The 18,306-nt window shown below is 48.1% G+C and overlaps 1 protein-coding gene across 1 annotated transcript; it reads right to left on the bottom strand.

Annotated features, from left to right (window-relative positions):
* Positions 1-414: 414 nt before the first annotated feature.
* On the bottom strand, positions 415-18,252 carry LOC130406709 (A disintegrin and metalloproteinase with thrombospondin motifs 8-like). The gene is given in 10 exon segments (XM_056612391.1): positions 415-1,832; positions 1,834-2,200; positions 2,614-2,798; positions 3,014-3,186; positions 5,047-5,233; positions 6,100-6,389; positions 7,511-7,678; positions 13,116-13,248; positions 15,247-15,486; positions 16,459-18,252. Coding segments are annotated over 10 exon segments (2,838 nt in total). The 5' UTR covers positions 17,170-18,252; the 3' UTR covers positions 415-1,448.
* Positions 18,253-18,306: the final 54 nt, after the last annotated feature.

The raw sequence follows: 18,306 nt of genomic DNA, 5'->3' as shown, positions 1-18,306 counted from the left end.
CATGTACTAGTAAAGCCTTAATTCATAAACATGGATAAATCAAACCATGTACTAGCTAAGACTTAATTAGTGAACCTATCACATGGATCAATTAATACTTTCGTGATTTTGTGCGAATGCTAATAGCGTTGGTTGCATTTTAAAACCAACCAATAAAAGTTAATATATTAAGTTACATTTACAAATCCAACCTTGAATCACTGGAACCTGGTGACATATATGAGGCATATATATAATTTATTGTTTTTATATATATATATATATATTATATATATATATATATATAATATATATATATAATATATATATATATATACATACATATATTGTTTATATTTGTATATGTGTAGATGTATGTATGTAAAATATAGATACAGATTCACACAGTGTGAATACAAAATAATAAACAACACAAACACTAAATAAGTTGTGCAATTATTGGTTTGAATTAGTTTATTTTACTAGATAAAAAACTCAAATAAAGCAGCATCTGAAATGTAAATCAACAACCAAAGTAAAAACTTTACAAAAATAAATATCTTGAAAGGAAGCTGTAATAATGATATTGTATGGTCCTTCACTGAAGGGATATAGGCCTGATTCTTTGTCTCTCATGCCTTATAACATACTGTGATTTACCAAACTGGAATAAAGAATCATGAATAAACAGTGTGCATTTGAATATTTCATTTACATATATATTTTTTAAAGAAAATACATATTATTATGATCCTTAAACACAGGAACATAAAATGCTTATGGCTATCCTAACAGTAACTACTATGCAGAAAATGTATTATAGTTCACAGAGCATAGACTACACACTACAGATCAGAATAAGGTTTCCTGTGTCTGGTGTATGGTGCTTCTTGATTAGGATGCTTCCCAGTCATTAACTATGCTTAGAATGATTTAACATCTTTAGTTTAAACACATCCATTCTTATAGGTCAGTTTATCTAAAAAAAGAGTGTCAATGAATATTGACCTGCCATTATACCTTAAATAATAGTCTTCATTAAGGCTTTATATTGGACTGAGTTCTGTGGATACAAATTTGAGGGATATTGATACTATACTGTTGTTGACAGCAGAGTTCATGCAAAAAAAACAAAATAGCTAATTCCAATTGACTCAAAGTAATAACGCAATTAATTAATAAAATTACTCTCCATCTATATAGGCTAGAAACGTATCAGTTTCTGGAGAGAAACCCACAGTACCGTCATTTAGTATTGACACACAAAACATATACATCCTGAGGTAGATTTAATGACAACATTTCAATAGTGGTTCTAGAATGTCAAGGGGGTTGCACAGTGACCAAGTAGAAGGCTCTAACGCGACTGGCTGGTTACCATGGTCAACATCTTCCCTCTGAAGGCGGGCCTCGTCAACCACCTTTTTGGGCTACAAACGATTCACTTTCCAAATGTCCACTCTTTTCCTTCATGCACAGTCTCGGTCGAGACATTCCCCGGACACTGGCTCAGGCATCTTTTTGGGGTCGCACTTAGCCACCTCCACGATGTTCCCGGTGTACTCGGTGCAGAAGACGCTGCGCCGCCGCGCCCCTGCACCACAAGTTCGTGAGCATGCGGACCAAGGTCCCATCTGCCACATGGGGCAGGGCGCGTCCCCACAGGGACGGATGTCGACGGGCTTCAGGTCCCGGTCACACTGCCCGGAGTGGAACCCGGCCCCGTCCAGGCAGTCCACGTTCCTCCTGGACCATCCCGAGCCACAGCTCTTGGAGCACTGGGACCACTCTCCCAGAACCCACTGTGGCCGGCCCAGCGGGTGGAGCATGTGCGGGGAGAGGGCGGCGCCCGGGCCGCTCCTCGGCTGCCCTACTGCTGAAGGTGGTGTCCCTGGGGATGAAAAAGGTGTACTTGACCTTGGGAGGGATGGAGTGGCCCCCCAGGACGAGGAGCTGGATGGTGAGGGCCTCCCTGAGCTGCCTGAAGCCCTGGATCCGCTCCAGGGTGGTGGAGGAGCCGCTGTACTTGAGAGTAGCGCCCTGAACAGGGATATCCTGCTCCAGCGTGGACACGGAGAAGTTACCGTTGAGGACGTAGCTGCCTTTTGCTCTCTTGACGGCCAGGTAGTGGCCGTCGTGTCTGACCCCACGGTGGCTGCGTTGTTTGATGTCGATGTTGGTCGCACCGACTGGAATAGTCACAATGTCGCTGTATCCATATCTGGGGGGAAAAGACACAGGAATATATGAATACACCTGGCTTTGAACTCACCTACTTCTGTATGTATTTTCATAGGCTGCAGTTTTTTCGTGCAAAATGATTCAAATTTTAACTTTGAGCATGGGACACTGACTTTGGCGTATGTCTTTTTGGGTTAATGGCACCCTACTGTGATACAGTTACAGCTTTAAGTTGATACCTCGAAACCCTCTTCCTATCATAAATATGCACACTCTCTTGGTATGTATATTGTGATCAAGTGAATATATTAACTTGGCAATCAAGTTTTTATTTATATGTATACATATATATATATATATATATAAATAGAGAATTTGACCACTTGAAGTGAAGGCTGTTGAAGATGTCCATCCATCATTCCTCTTAATCCCTATATCAGCCATAGTGCGTACCTGGCTTTGCTGTAGGAACCTGTGATCTTCATGCAGGTGAGCTCGTGTGTGGCGGCTTCTCTGCACACTCCGCACTTATCAAACTTCTTGTTGGATCCAATCAACTGGTCACAACCAGCCTTCACACACTGGCCTTGGACACACACCGAGGTGGTGTCAGGCCCACAGGTGGTGCCGTCAATTACCTGTTGACAAACCAAAAGTGTTGAAATATCTAATATATAACTATAGCTCCATAACTGTTGCCATATGGTTCTTATAGATACTGTGTTCCCATTTTTGCACAAACTCGTCTAATCCTGAAGGACACCAATCATCCTGCTTCCATTTTTTCTGCTCTCCCAGCACAAGCAGAGTTGTTGCCATGGCGATAGCATGATGGCCTACAGAGCAGACATACCTTAGCTTGGAACACCTTGAACTCGCTGCTGTCCCGCGTGATGCAGAAGAGCTTGCAGCGGTCCCTAGGGGACACGCCCGCATACTTGGGGATCCACTCTTTCATGTGACCGTTGAAATCCAGGTAGTGTGGGCTGTTGTTCTTCTCACACTGCTGTTCTCGGAAACTCTTTCCTGAGAGAGAAGGAACGGAAGAGGAAAAGAGAAAAGCCATGAAATGACGTGTCAATTTTATCGATGGGGTCTTATTCCCCAGAATTATATTGTACGAAATAAAGAAATGAATCTAAATATATCCAAACACTATATTCCATAAGATGAGGCAGCTTGGTCCAGGGCAGCTTGCCCTGCGAGCCACAGGGTCAAACCTCCTCTCAGCAGTAACTGGTCTGGGATCCACCCCAGACTGAGCCATGGGGTCAAACCTCCTCTCAGCATTAACTGGTCTGGGATCCAACCTACACTGAGCCATGGGGTCAAACCTCATCACAGCAGTAACTGGTCTGGGATCCACCCCAGACTGAGCCATGGGGTCAAACCTCCTCTCAGCAGTAACTGGTCTGGGATCCACCCCAGACTGAGCCATGGGGTCAAACCTCCTCTCAGCAGTAACTGGTCTGGGATCCATCCCAGACTGAGCCATGGGGTCAAACCTCCTCTCAGCAGTAACTGGTCTGGGATCCACCTCAGACTGAGCCATGGGGTCAAACCTCCTCTCAGCAGTAACTGGTCTTGGATCCACCTCAGACTGAGCCATGGGGTCAAACCTCCTCTCAGCAGTAACTGGTCTGGGATCCACCCCACACTGAGCCACAGGGCCACACCTCCTCTCAGCAGTAACTGGTCTGGGATCCACCCCACACTGAGCCACGGGGCCACACCTCCTCTCAGCATTAACTGGTCTGGGATCCACCCCACACTGATGGTGTATTCGAGATGCATCGTATACAACCCGCACGAGTTGCAAAGAAGGAAATCTCCCAGCTTTCTTGCGGCATTTTAGCTGAGGCACGTCCCTTTTGGTCGTAATATCTCAGGATTCTGAGAGTCCAACGAGTTCAGTAAGGTTGACCGTATGACTCGACAAACAAAAATGGCTGAGCCCATAGCCTCTCGGCTCTTCATGGTATAAAAAAAAGAAAAAAGCATTTCGCTGCCGTCTTTCTTTTTTTTTTTACTGAGGTGTATTTTCTTTGTATTTGTGCCACGTTGGTCGTTTTAATATTGATTTTTAATATTGATTTCTGCTCTTACACACTTGATAACATTGCTGCTTTAATCCGGTCACCAATTAATGCATTGCACGGTCTTGCTGTGGGAGCAATACAATGTAAAGTTTTTGTGGTTTTTTTTTCCGATATGGCTTGCTAAAGAGGCTAATGTAGCTAACAATGACAAACAAATAGCAAATGAGCCAATGAATAGCCTGTTCTTCCCCGAAGAGCAACTCGTGCGGGTGGTGTATGATACATCTACAACACACCATGAGCCATGGGGTCACACAGCAGAAACTGGCAGTTACTGCTGGCACAGCAGTAACTGGTCTGGGATCAACCCCGCACTGGAAACATGACTCCAGGAAAAAATACTTGAGCTCCCATACATGTGAGATTGAAAGAAGTGAGACGTAATGCTCACAAAGGCGACTCAGGGTCTGTGGTTCTGCCAGCAAACGTCCACAGAACCCTTCAGACCCAGCATGTTGGCAACAGAAAATAGAACAGTGTTATATACAATCGATAAGGTTCTGTCTGGGTCAAAACATTTATTCAACTTGGTAGGCCTAACTGGCTACGTCACGTGACTTATAGTTCTGATGGTAACCGAAATGGGACTTGATAAATGCAGTACATAGTTTGGCTTGCATCTTCCAAATGCAAGACGTAGCTGAAATATAATTCATAATTTCTAAATGACCAATGTATTCTCAACTCACGACTCTCAACTCATTCAGCACACAAATACAAATAATCAATCAAATATGGAGCCACACAAATCCTCCATAGGGATGGTTTCCAGCTCTGCATGTCTTACCATCACTGTCCTCACAGGGCTGTGGGTTACAGGAGCGGTACTGCACCCTTTGGCCCTCGCAGTACCGCCCCCCGTTCTGGGGTACAGGGTCCTGGCATTCTCTATAGGAGAACTCCACTCCGCCCCCACAGGTCCTGGAACACTCCCGCCACGACCCCCACAGGCCCCAGCCCCCGTCTACCACCACCTGGGGAGACCAGGAGGAAAGGTCTGGTTAGAGCCGGGCACACTGGGGCCGGGGTTAGTACCGCTCTGGGCCTGCTGTTGCATGTCCCTGCCCCTTGTGCCTCAGCACGCACAAGACCTGGTTAAGGGCTTCATTAACGGGAATACAGTTCAGATGCATAGCATGTATGTTGTCCATGTCGACATACATTTTGTGTGTGTGTGTGTGTCTGTGTGTGTGTATGTATGTGTGTGTGTGTGTGTGTGCGTGTGTGTGTGTGTGTGTGTGTGTGTGTGTCGTGTGTGTACGTGTGTGTACGTGTGAGTGTGTTGTTTCCAGACTTTACATGATTTGGAGCAGCTATTTGCCTTACTGTAAGGACGTCTACAAACAGACGTGCAGATTTTCACACATAGAATATACAAAGAGATGTCAGAGCAACTGAGCCAAACTAATGAATACAAATGATAAACTTCATTTATCAGGCAACAGATTGTGTAAATGTGAGCAGATATGGGAAAGGGGCAGAGAGGATGTTTGAACAAAGAAAGAAGGCTTATAGAAGAAAACGATCCTAGTGGGGATGTTATTTTAGATGAGTACTCTTGACTAGATTTATTTGGGTAGCAACATTATCGTAAAAGTAATGAGTCTGAAGGTCTGTCAGGATATAGAGTAACACAGGGGATAACAGGACAATGAAGTGTGGACTACGTAATGAATATGGAACAAAGTCCAAAATATGAAATTTAATAAATGAGAATAGGATATAGGGTATCATCACAAAATATGAATATAGAATCAGGTGACCAGCGGATGCATCTGTATAATAAAATAGGTATCCATTTGATTAATGCTGTTGGTTCACTATCCAACATGACTCTCACCCGTGGCTGCAGGACCTCCTGGGTGGCCCGGCACATCCCATGAAGACATGTTCCGTTGGGGCAGGCGGTGCCGTCGGCCCAGGGCAAGCTGCCGTTCTTGGTGGTGCAGTGGTGGCCGCCCTCCTCGTGGCACCAGAGCTGGGAGCAGGGCTCGCTGTCCGACGTGTTGGGGCAGCGGAGGAACTCCTCTCCGAAGATCTGTTGGCACTGGCGGTCCAGGCTGAAGGTGCGGCCGGGCAGCCCCCGGGGCAGCGGCATGGCCGTCTCCGGGGCGTCCAGCAGGCAGTCTCCTGAGAGGGGTCAGGGGTTAATGAGTGGACAGACTTCAGTCCAACACGGTCACGCATGGGGCCTTTACTATTCCTCCCAGTATTCTATATAGTGACTTACAGACGAGTCAAATAATTGCTGCTATTGTTTTTTTCTTTATAGTGTATTTTTTCTTTGATACGTTTGGATGTTGGATATTGTTGAAAGAAATGGCTAAGACACTTTTTCACCTAAACCCTAAAGAGATCAATAATAAACCCAATCCTACATGCGAGTCAAAACACTGTATTCCTTTTAAGTTATCAGAAAGCATTCAAATTTAATCCAGCTTCTTCTTTCCTTTCAATATTTATTGTTTTTTAATGAACTTATATTGCATTGAATAGGGACATTGTCCACAGTTGTGTGGCTGACGTATCGCGTTAGGAATGATTCTTCACATTAGTCTTCTGTGGAGACATTTTCCAACTGATAAAGAACATATTTAGCTGATGACAGCTGTTGCCTTGGCGCAAGGAGTCTGCAGCAGGAAAAAGTCAGTAGTATGAGTCAGTGGAAAAGTAGGTTCTGGGACCGTGGTCGTCCCCTAATGCAAAACAATCCAGAAAGGCCCACACAGTGCTGAGCACTGAGCTGAGAGAAGGAGAGCAGGAGAGACTGATATTAGAAACCAAAAGAGCTACTCTAAACTACTTCTCAAACCTGTCATTTTGTGGTTGTCAAAACATGTTTTAACAGGAGAGAAATTGTGAATGAGTATAGGCGAGAGATGGTGTGAGAAACTACAGCATGCTTTGTTGATCCCTGGAGTGAACCCTGGCCCAACGTAATAACACTCTCAAACCACAACGGCAATCCTACACTTCCTTTTTGGGCAATGAGATGAACTGCTTGTGACATGTGGTGATTCAGACTTCCTCGCAATACTCTGAATAGACATGATTACTCTAGCTCAGTAAATGATTGTGATTGTGATAAATCTATTTTCGCTTTCCTATAATTTCACCTTAATCCTTTTTCCTAAGAGACAACGACTTCAAAGTACGATGTGCAAACAACTGCATGCGGTCAGCAATTGCATCTACTGAATCTACTGTAAACGTGACCTGTCATCCTTCTACCGGCCTCTGACTTCACCCACCGTGTCCGTTGTCGAAGAACTCTGTGACGTAGAGGGCACTGCAGGGCGACCAGGGGGCGGTCCTGCTGAGGTTCAGGATCACTGGGGCCATGAGGTGCTGGCCCCCCAGGGCCCCAAACAGCCTCTCACAGGTCTTGGAGTCATCATGGGGCATACTCAACACATGGCCTGCACCAGAACATCACTGATCAATAATCAACCTCCCATAAAGACTGCTTTGATAAATGGTGCTTTGAGGCAAACACATGATTTCAATCGCCCCTTCTGTCTATAACACTGGAGTGAGGGGGCGTGGCTTGGCGTCGGCTGCAGACAAGGGGGCGGGGCGGCCTGGTTGCAGGGACAGACGCAACTGTGGTTGGTGAGCTTAAAGAGGGAAACAATAAATACTCATGTGTGTTGGGCTCTCACCCTCAATGAGGGGCCACTCACACTAGGGCCGTGGCCCCGTGCCCAAGCTCATTTGCATACTAAAGTCTAGAACGTTTGGCTAGTGTGACCACGCCATCCGTACTCAAGCACGGAACAGCCCCTTGGCCAAGGCACACTTGGGAGAGGTGTGCCGTGGCCAAAGTACAGATGCTAATGAGATGACACGCGCGGATACGCAACGTGAGCGGGATGACGTAGTCCTTGCGCGACCCTTCTTTCTTTATAGGTCCATGACCTTTTTCCCCCACAACAATAATTTTAAACAATGCCGGCAAGCGGTTCACGAGTGGGTTTACGTTGGTGCGATGGTGAAGTCGAGTGTTTACTTGAAATTTGGGCCGACGACAGCGTTCAGTCGCAGCTGGACACCACGCTTGGTGATGACGTATTTATCGCATTACGACGTGATGACGTATGTATAAAGGAGCAATCGTGCCCAGGCCACGGCCTTTGGGAGCAGTGTGACCACGGGCCAGCGGGGGGAGTGGGGAGGGGGGGAATCGTGCTGAATCTTCCTGCAGCACGGAACAGGCAAACGGCCCTAGTGTGATTGGCCCCTGAGACTGGGTTTAGACCAGTGAGGCCAAGGGCGGACAGCATTCAACGCCAGCCGAGAAGTTATTGCTTATGTGTATGTGTCTATATACGTGTGTGTGTGTGTGTGTGTGTGTGTGTGTGTGTGTGTGTGTGTGTGTGTGTGTGTGTGTGTGTGTATGTGTATGTGTGTGTGTGTGTATATGTGTATGGTTGTGTCTATATGTGTGTTTGTGTCTGTGTGTTTATATGTTTGTGTGTGTGTGTGTGTGTGTGTGTACATCTGTGTGCGTAAATGTGTATCTGTGTGTGTGTACTGTGCCTTTATGTCCTTTTGTGGGTGTGCATCCTGTTAGTCCTCCTTTTTGAAGATCCCTTCCGTGGCAACAAACATTGATGCAAATATATAACTGTGGGGGGGACGTACGACGTCTGGGCAGGTTGGTAGCGCACCGCATTGGCTGGGGGGGGTTGGACCTGAGTGCGAGCAGGTGTCAGCACTCAGGCCAATCAGGGAGTGTTTGTATTTATGTGCCTGCTTTGTTGTTAGTAGGAACCAGACTGGGGAGCAGAGAGAGATCCAACGCCATCCCCACCTGAGATCGCAGGTCGCGGAGCACTGAACGCGAGGACTCTCCCGGACGTTAATTTATAGTTTCAAGTCTCTGTTTTGTTTGCTACCATTTGAAATAAAGAAGCTCCCAGTGAGGGAAGACGAAATGTGGTCTCCGCGCGCTCTCTGACCTGCTACAGCGGAGCCCAATACGGGGCGGGCGCAGACATGGACCAGTCACCGCTGGGAAGCGTGCTCGGGCATCTGGCCCAGATGGCGGAACGGCAGGGCCAGCTCCAGCAGACCCAAAGCAAGGTGCTCACAGAGCTGGCCCAGTCCTACGGGAGCTCCTCCCGTGGGACGCGGCGAGGGACCCAGGGGAGCAGGACCCGTGGCCAACATCCACGTCCCAAAGATGGGGGAGGCGGACGATGCGGAGGCCTTCCTGGAGACTTTTCAGGTGGTGGCCGAGGTCTCCGGGTGGCCTCATCAGGAGTGGGCTCATTGTCTCCTGCCGCTCCTGATGGGGGAGGCCCAGCTTGCGGCCCACAGTCTGCCGGCCGGGGCCCAGCGGGACTATGGGACCATCGCCAGGACCATCCGGGACTGGCTTGGCCTCTACCCGGAAGAACATCGGCGCCGGTCCGGACGCTGGCGTTCACTGAGGGGGACCGTCCCTTCGCCTTTGCCCAGCAGCTGCAGGACCAGGCGAGGAGGTGGCTGGTTCCAGACCAGAACTCGGCAGAGGACGTGGTGGAGCAGGTGGCCCTGGAGAGGTTTGTTGAGAGGCTTCCGGCCAGGACCTCCGCCTGGGTCCGGTACCACCGGCCCGAGAGCTTCTCCGCTGCGGTCGACCTGGCGGAGAGCCACCTGCAGCCCCCACCGACGGCCCAGCGACCACCAACACCGGTCCCACGCACCGGTGCAGCTTCCCTATGACGGGACAGGCCAAGCCCGGCGCCAAGGGTGAGAGGGGGGGTCCCCGCTCCGGAGCGGGCACGTGAATCATCTCCCACCCCCACTCCGCAGACGGGCGCTCAGACGGCAGGGGAGGGGTGTTGGAGGTGCGGGCGGACTGGTCACTTCCAGCGGGATTGCCCTCTAATGGAGGTGGGCCAGGTCGTCCGCGTCACCGCTGCCCCGTCTCCTCCCCACGGTCCCGCCGAGGTGTACCGTATCCCGGTGAAGATACAGCGGGGTACGCACCAGGCACTGCTGGACTCAGGCTGTTAGGGAGACTATGGGGGTGCGGACACGACCGGTAGGGACATGTAAGTCGTGTGCTGTGTTCTGCGCCGAGGCGGGGGCGGACGACGCTGCTCAGGGATCGGGGGAGGCGGGGGATCCCCAACCCAAGGTCCCAGCGCTGAGGTTCCCACCGGTGGAGGATTTCCCCCTCGAGCAGTCTCGTGACGCCACACTGAGCTCAGCCTACGACCAGGTGATAGCTATTGATGGGAGTAAGGTCCGGCCAGACGCAGCGCTGACTTACCCACACTTTATAGTGGTTAGGGATAGGCTTTATCGGGTGAGTCGTGACACCCAGAGTGAGGAGGTTGTCACCCAGTTGCTGGTACCCAGGAGCCGCCGGGAAATGGTTTTCTAGGCGGCGCATTATAGCCCAATGGCGGGCCATTTGGGGTACGATAAAACACCTAACTGGATAGTAGCCCGATTCTATTGGCCGGGAATTCGGGCGGAGGTGCGCAGGTGGTGCGCATCCTGCTCCGAGTGCCAGTTGGTGAATCCCCCGGCCGTCCCCAGGGCTCCCTTACGGCCCCTTCCCCTGGTGGAAACCCCCTTCGACCCCGTTGGCATGGACATTATCAAGCCATTAAAATGTTCCGCACACGGGTATCAATTTGTGTTAGTCCTGATCGACTGCGCAACCCGATACCCGGAAGCAATTCCGTTGTGCAACATCTCTGCGAAGAGTGTTGCGCAGGCGTTGTTTCATGTCATATCGCGGGCGGGAATCCCGAAAGAGATTCTTGCTGACCAGGGCACTAATTTCATGTCACGCACGATTAGGGAACTTTACGGGTTGTTGAAGGTCAAGGCCATCCACACAAGCGTCTATCACCCAGCCACGGACGGCTTGTGTGAGAGGTTTAACCGGACGTTAAAGTCCATGATCCGTAAGTTCGTACACGTGGATGCTCGAAATTGGCATCAATGGCTAGACCCTCTGTTGTTTGCAGTGCGGGAAGTGCCCCTGGCTTCCACAGGGTTTTCCCCATTTGAGTTGCTTAATGGGTGCAAGCCCAGGGGCGTCCTGGACCTCATTAAAGAAAACTGGGAGGAGGGGTCCAGTGACAGCAAGAACGAAATCCAGTACGTCATGGACTTGAGTGCAAAGCTTCACTCACTAGGGGTATTGTCACTTGAGCACTTCACCGGGCCCAGGTGAGTCAAAGACGCCTGTGCGACAGAGGGACTAGATTACGCAATCTCACCCCGGGGGATAAGGTCCTTGAACTATTGCCCACCTCTAGCACCAAATTACTCGCGAAGTGGCAAGGGTCCTTTGTGGTCACACGGCGGGTCGGGGATGTGGATTACGAGGTAGCGCGTTCGGAAAGGGGCGAAAACAAGCAGGTCTACCACATTAACCTCCTAAAGAGGTGGAACGATGCGGTCCCTGTCGCATTTGCGTCGACGTTACCGGAGAGGGAAGAGCTCGGGCAATACGTCCCTAGTCCAGGCCCCACCCCCCCGTTCGGTCAGGGCGAGGGTCTCTCAGGGGGTCCTGTGTGCTCCTAACTTTGATCTCCCTTTCTCCCTGGGGGAGTATGGGCAGGTTGGGAGCGCACCGGATTGGCTGGGAGGGGGTTGGACCTGAGTGCGAGCAGGTGTCAGCACTCAGGCCAATCAGGGAGTGTTTGTATTTATGTGCCTGCTTTGTTGTTAGTAGGAACCAGACCGGGGAGCAGAGAGAGATCCAACGCAATCCCCACCAGAGATCGCAGGTCGCGGAGCGCTGAACGCGAGGACTTTCCCGGACCTTAATTTATAGTTTCAAGTCTCTGTTTTTTTTGCTACCATTTGAAATAAAAAAGCTCCCAGTGAGGGAAGTCGAACTGTGGTCTCCGCACGCTCTCTGACCTGCTACAATAACTTATATAATATATAATATTGATATGAACTTGGATTTGCAATAGAAGACCAGATATTAAACAAATCTGCTCTTCTTTTTGTTGACATTCCGAATAAAGTTATTCGCCAGCTCAAGAATTGTTTGTCTCACAATCAGCTGTAAAATAACAAACACACTTTGTATGAAGGGTGTATTACAGTAATATTACAGTGATACCAACCAGACACTTGCAAGGTGTAATTCAGTGGTGCTATCATGCCAAATTTGTACCGGGTGCCAAATTTGTACCGGGCGCGTCATCCATACGTAATCCATTCCAAACCTGCATGGCAGCAGATGATCGCGTCGTCCGTTGCCGGGCAGGTTTCAAAAAACATTCACGCTCATGTTGCCAAAGACGAATAACATAATACAGTTAACGGATCGCTAGATAATGTAATGTTTTGTTGGGTTCCTTAATAAACACACGATGTATCTTGGAACAGACATCAACATGCAGCGCGCCAATCCAACTGCGCATGCTCCGTGTGACGGTCTAATAACTGATGTTGATATCATTACAGATAACACTTGTTTTTACTTTATTGTATTGTATTTAATTGTTTAATCAAATTTAGCAAGTAAACTGAGTGTTTAAAGCAGGTCAAGGACGAAATAGCACAATACAGATAACGGATCGCTAGATAGAAGGTTCGCGAATGTTCACGTCATTCAACGCGATCGTCCGTTGCCAGGCAACGGACGAAGCGATCATCTGTTGCCAGGCAGATTTGGAGTGGATTACGTATGGATGACGCGCCCGGTACAAATTTGGCAGCCGGTACAAATTTGGCATGACAGTGCCTACTTGGCATGTGCAAGGTGTATTACAGTGATAACTCCTGGGCATGTGAAGGTGTATTACAGTGATACCTACTGGGCATGTGCAAGGTGTATTACAGTGAACCTACTGGGCATCAAAGTTTTCTAAAAACCAAGGAGGGACTCACCCAGTTCGTGGGCAACGGTGAACGCTGCTTGCAGGCCATCGTCCTCGACGACGAAGCAGCTTCTCTTGGGATCACACATGGTGCCTACGTCTGCCACGCCCACCGTCTCACAGCTCTGGTATCCACAGATGTCCTAAGACACAAACAAGAATATCAAAAACAAAAGACAGGTCAAACCCCATGTCTCTCTGGAGAAAAGGTTTGGACGAGAACAGTCACTCAGTAACCGAGGCATTTCAGAATGTTAATGGAAAGCTTCTTTGTTTTGTAAACCCGTGCAATGAGCAAACTTGAGATGTGTTTGGTTGCTGCCTGTGCAGTCTTCATTTTTCCAAAGCATTTAAAAACATGTCTAATGTTTCCATCATAAAATGTGAGTGAATAAATCTTCTTGGCCCATGGGCACATAGAAGGCCATAATGTGGTCAAATGAACAGCATGCTTGTATCAGAAGTTGGGCTTGTAAATAGGAACCAGCATACAATCTTTCCTCCTCTTTGGATGCCATTCAGCTCTGTTTGATTGAAATGGATGCATGCTGGACTATGGCCACAAGCTGGCTTTTACAAACCACAAGAAATAGCCCTCCTTGATTTAAAACACATCTGGATTTGCATCTGCAGCTCAGCTTCAGCGTCTGTGCACCTTGAAAATTAGGCTGGATCATCGTTACCATGGGCACAAACACCAACACAGGTATGGCAGATTCATTAAGAATTGCATCTGAGGTTGGTTGCAAACATAAAGAAAGCACTTGTTAAAACACCGAAACACACACAGACACAGGCACAGTAAAATGAAACCCCAAATGACGTGTATCATTGTGTTAATTTCCACCGCATTCAAAAGTCTGGTTTGAGTTAAAATTCAAAACAGCAGTCAGCGTGAATAGCTTGAAGGGTCAAGTCTGGATGCAGTGTGGGTTAAAAAGACCCCGGACATTTCAGTCATGTCATCTTGTGAGGTCTGTTGAGTTCTCGGCGCTTAAGTAGTTCATGCAGCAGGAGCCATCTGCACTCTTATCTTGGAAACAACTAAAGAGATTGGCTACCATTAATTGAATCTTAAATTATCCAACTGAATAAAACCCTTCCATCCATCCTATTCAGCTCTTGCTAATTACTCAACATTTAGTACATCACCATGCAGATTGAATGCTTAACCTGACATAAGAATCCACTGCAACAGGATGACTTTTTAAGTAAATCTTATCGTCTGGGTGAACGTTAACTTTTTTCCGTTTCATATTTTTTTCGACCATTCATGTTGCTGGAGGCGGGGATCTGTAGGCGCGTGATTGACAAACACTCACCAAACTTCAATCCTTATATGTATTTAAATACTTCATTTAAAATTACGTTTAGTTCGTCTTTGGCGCCTATGGCGATAAGCAATGCCTGCAGGTTTTTTTCTGGACCACTCATCCCAAAGATCCAAACATTGTCACCTGTGATCTGACATTTGGCAGCTTGCAGCACAAGCAGAGAAAAAAACGGGAAAGAAATGTCAGCTGCTTCACACAGAACGAGTTGGATGGAGTTTGTTACATTAGCTCAGAGGAACTGCCTACGTTCCATCACCCGTCCACAGCGGCGGGTTGAAATACGTCACACACTGTGCGCTGCATGTGATTTCTCATAATCATAATAGTGCAAATGAAAGGGCTTTCATAGATAGTGACTTCACAGACATTTCTTTACATGCAAATCTTTGAGATTGTTGCTTTGATTTAACCATACTCCTTTCCCCGACTCATAAAAGATCTTAGAATTTATTCCTAATCCTATGTTGGTACCCTTGGTGGCAGGTACTTCAATGGCCAAAATAAGGACTTCCTAAGTGGACCACTCGATGGAAAAGGGTGTTCACATCCTCAGTAGCGCTAGAACGTCAGAATGCATCTTGGGATTTATTTTTGCAGATACTCTGCCATTTTGAGAGAACTCAAGAGGCTGGTAGTAGTGTAAAACCCTAAATATAGGTAAATATACCGTATCCTAGGCTAACTTTGCTTTGCCTCACAGGAGAACCATCACAAACGCCATGACTACCACTAGCATTCCTCTGCTCCTCTACTCCCCCAATGGAACTGCTAGGCAGCGTGTACGGCCGCGATGGAAGGAGGCCTCACCTCTCGGGTGAAGAGCAGTGCCGTGTCGTAGTGCTCCGGGTGCCTGTGGCTAGGCGGGTTGAACCGCTGCTGCCAGGAGCAGAAGTTGAGCAGGGTAAGGCCTCCATTGCTGGAGACAGCGGGGCCCACCTCTTCATCCTCCACAACCAGCATTTTCACCACCACCATGTGCACAGAGTTCTTAATGCTGGGATGCTGATACAGCTGCGCTGCCATGGAAACCAGGGTCAGGATGTAGTGCTGGGAGGCGGAAACAAGAGAGAGGAGAGGAGGATGAAGTGGAGGGAGGGAGGAGAGGAGAAGAGCGGAGATCAGGGGAGAGGCCAGAGACCAGAGGAGACGGGGGGAGGAGAGGTGGATGAAGTGGAGAGGCGAAGAGAGGAGAGAAGGGGAGAGAGGAGATCAGGGGGGGGGGGGGGGGGGGGGGGGGGGGGGTGGGGGGGGGGGGGGGGGGGGGGGGGCGGGGGAGAGAGAGGAGGAGATCCCAGAGGAGAGGAGAGGAGAGGGGCAGGAGGGGTGAAGTGGGGACAGGCGGAGAACAGAAATGACAGGAGATAGGAGAGGGAGAGGGGAGGAGTGGAGGAGAAAAGAGAAAGAGAGAGGATTATTATTGTGGAACTGGCAGTGTGGCCAATATGAAAAATGAGAATTGCACTCTCGTATATAAAAGGTATTTGAACAATGGTCTTTCTTACACTGCGATATGAAAAATATGGGGAGGTAAATAAAATGGGAAATAGGATGCAGTCAAGAATCGGGGTGGGTTGTTTTGGAAAGTATTTTAGAAACATCCCATGAGTGGGATGGAAATGGAAAAAATGCACAATGGTTTTACTCTTCCTCTATTTTTACTAGAGCGTTTGTGTATTAAACAGCCTCTGGTATGAATTGTTCATCCAACGTCTTCTTTCGATACGCTCCACTATCGGTGGAGGGATGTGTGAGTGGATTTGAGGCCAAATAATGACCAAGTCTTAAAGTATGTGGAGCAACATTTTTGGCATTTCGGTACTATTACCTCGATTGGTTCCCTGAAATATACGATGCACCACGCATCTTTTTTTTAGAAAACATGAATGTATCGCAATTCTTAAATCCTACTAGTATGCGTATTTAGTAATTTATGTCATAATAATGATTCATTAGTATTATTATTTAATTCTGAAAAGGCTAGTGTTGATGAAACACGTGTTGGGCTGGGTTATAGCCTACCTTGATTTCATCTCCATAGAACTGGGTCATGGATGCGTCTGCAACCACTAAGGTTTCGATAAATCGTGGCGCGGACACAAAACGTTTCTGGCGACGTTTCCTCTGTGCGTCATGCAGTCCGCGCGTAAAAAGGTCCTCGTCCCACTCCGTTGGACTTTCCTCACTGTGATGACCAGGTGACAGCGGGCCACTGTGAACTGTATTGTTGTGAATTCTTCTTTTGATGACATGCAGCTGTTCGATAGCCCCGAGTCCTAGGCCGAACTGCTTTGGCTCAATCACATATTCCTTTCCCTCGTTAATGAATGACCCGAAGATTCCGTTACACAAGCTGACAGCAACGACTGAGTCCTGATTGTAGTCCACGTTCCCCGAGTAGAAACAGCCTCTGAGTTGGTGTATCGAGTCATGGAGTACATCTGGTCGTTGGGCACCCGGAGCGCTTTGTAAAACCTCGACATGTTTGGCTGTGACGCGCTGGATTGTAAACGAAGGCGCGATAAAGCTGGTGTCTGGCTTCAGATTTAACGTGAAATCTTCGCCAAAGGCATTGAGAGTGAATCTCGGCTGTTCCTCGCTCCTTTTCCAGAAGCGCCCTCTGCCTCTTCCATTTATCCTGACCGGTACAATATCCTCTGATTCATAGACCATGGAAAGCACGACGTTGATTACGCACAGGTACAGAAATATACAACGAAGTGTCAACCACATTGTGCAATGGAAACCGCACTCTAGAATAATACACAAATTATGCTCATTGACCAACTCTTCTGTTGTGTTCGCTGGACGCTCTGGTCTAACGGGTCGGGAGGGACAAGTCAGAGATGGTTTCTCCAGCCGGAGTGGATCCGTCAAAGGGTTGGATCGGCTAAGGTCCTTTTCTGCTAGTCTAGAACTTGAGAATCTCTTTCTCTTACCTAGTGTTGGTTCAACCACTCACCTATGGTCCATAGAGATCTGGTACAGCAGGGGTATTTATACCTTCTGCTCTTCTCCCGACACCAGGGGGTTATTTTGGATATCCAGTGCGTTGCTGGAAATACTCCTCCCACTCCTACTTGATGAGAACCGTTCGCATAAAACGGATCGGATGAAGTGGAGCGACACCCCCCCCTTCTGCAGCAGTTTGACCACCGCGCTCCTGTTATTAACCCAGCGGGGCCCCTCCAACTCCTTTCCTCCCCTCACATCATCGATAGAAATCACAAGGTGTCTAACATTTACTAAAGCTCGTCTTCTTCCCCCACAGCAGTGAAATAATATAAATGATCAAACTCATAAATCCACAGATGTAATGTATTCGTAGATAAAAATACGTCGATGAGTAATAAAGGATAACAAATTAAATATTTCCTATTCCTTTGCTTCCTATTCTGAAGTGATTTGCCTCCACTCTGTAATGATCAGAGTCCCCTGCAGAGGGAGCCATTAGACTGCAGACACGCGTGATGAGCGGAGGCTCTACAAATAGCAATACGAAATCAAAAACGAAACTGAGCATCAAACCAAACTCTGAGTATCCAACCAAACTCTAATTATCAAACCAAACTCTAGGAGCATCAAACCAAACTCTAGGAGTATCAAACCAACCTCTAGAAGTATCAAACCAAACTCTATGAGAAGACCAGGGTCTGATGGGGAACTTACAACTTGGGGGTCTTTCGGAGCTGCGTTGATCTTCACTGCAACGTTGTGTTCCTATTAATATTATATGTTAGAAGAGCATGTCGGTCATGAAAAAAGCTCTATTTGGATCATTATTCATCTATCTGTGAGGAGCCGCGCTTTGCATCCCGAGTCGTCCTCCATCTGGGGGTGAGGCGCGGGGGGGGGGGGGGGGGCATACCC

The sequence above is a fragment of the Gadus chalcogrammus genome, chromosome 16, assembly GCF_026213295.1.
Source record: "Gadus chalcogrammus isolate NIFS_2021 chromosome 16, NIFS_Gcha_1.0, whole genome shotgun sequence".
Taxonomy (NCBI): Eukaryota; Metazoa; Chordata; class Actinopteri; order Gadiformes; family Gadidae; genus Gadus; species Gadus chalcogrammus.
This window is presented reverse-complemented; position numbering and strand designations above follow the sequence as displayed.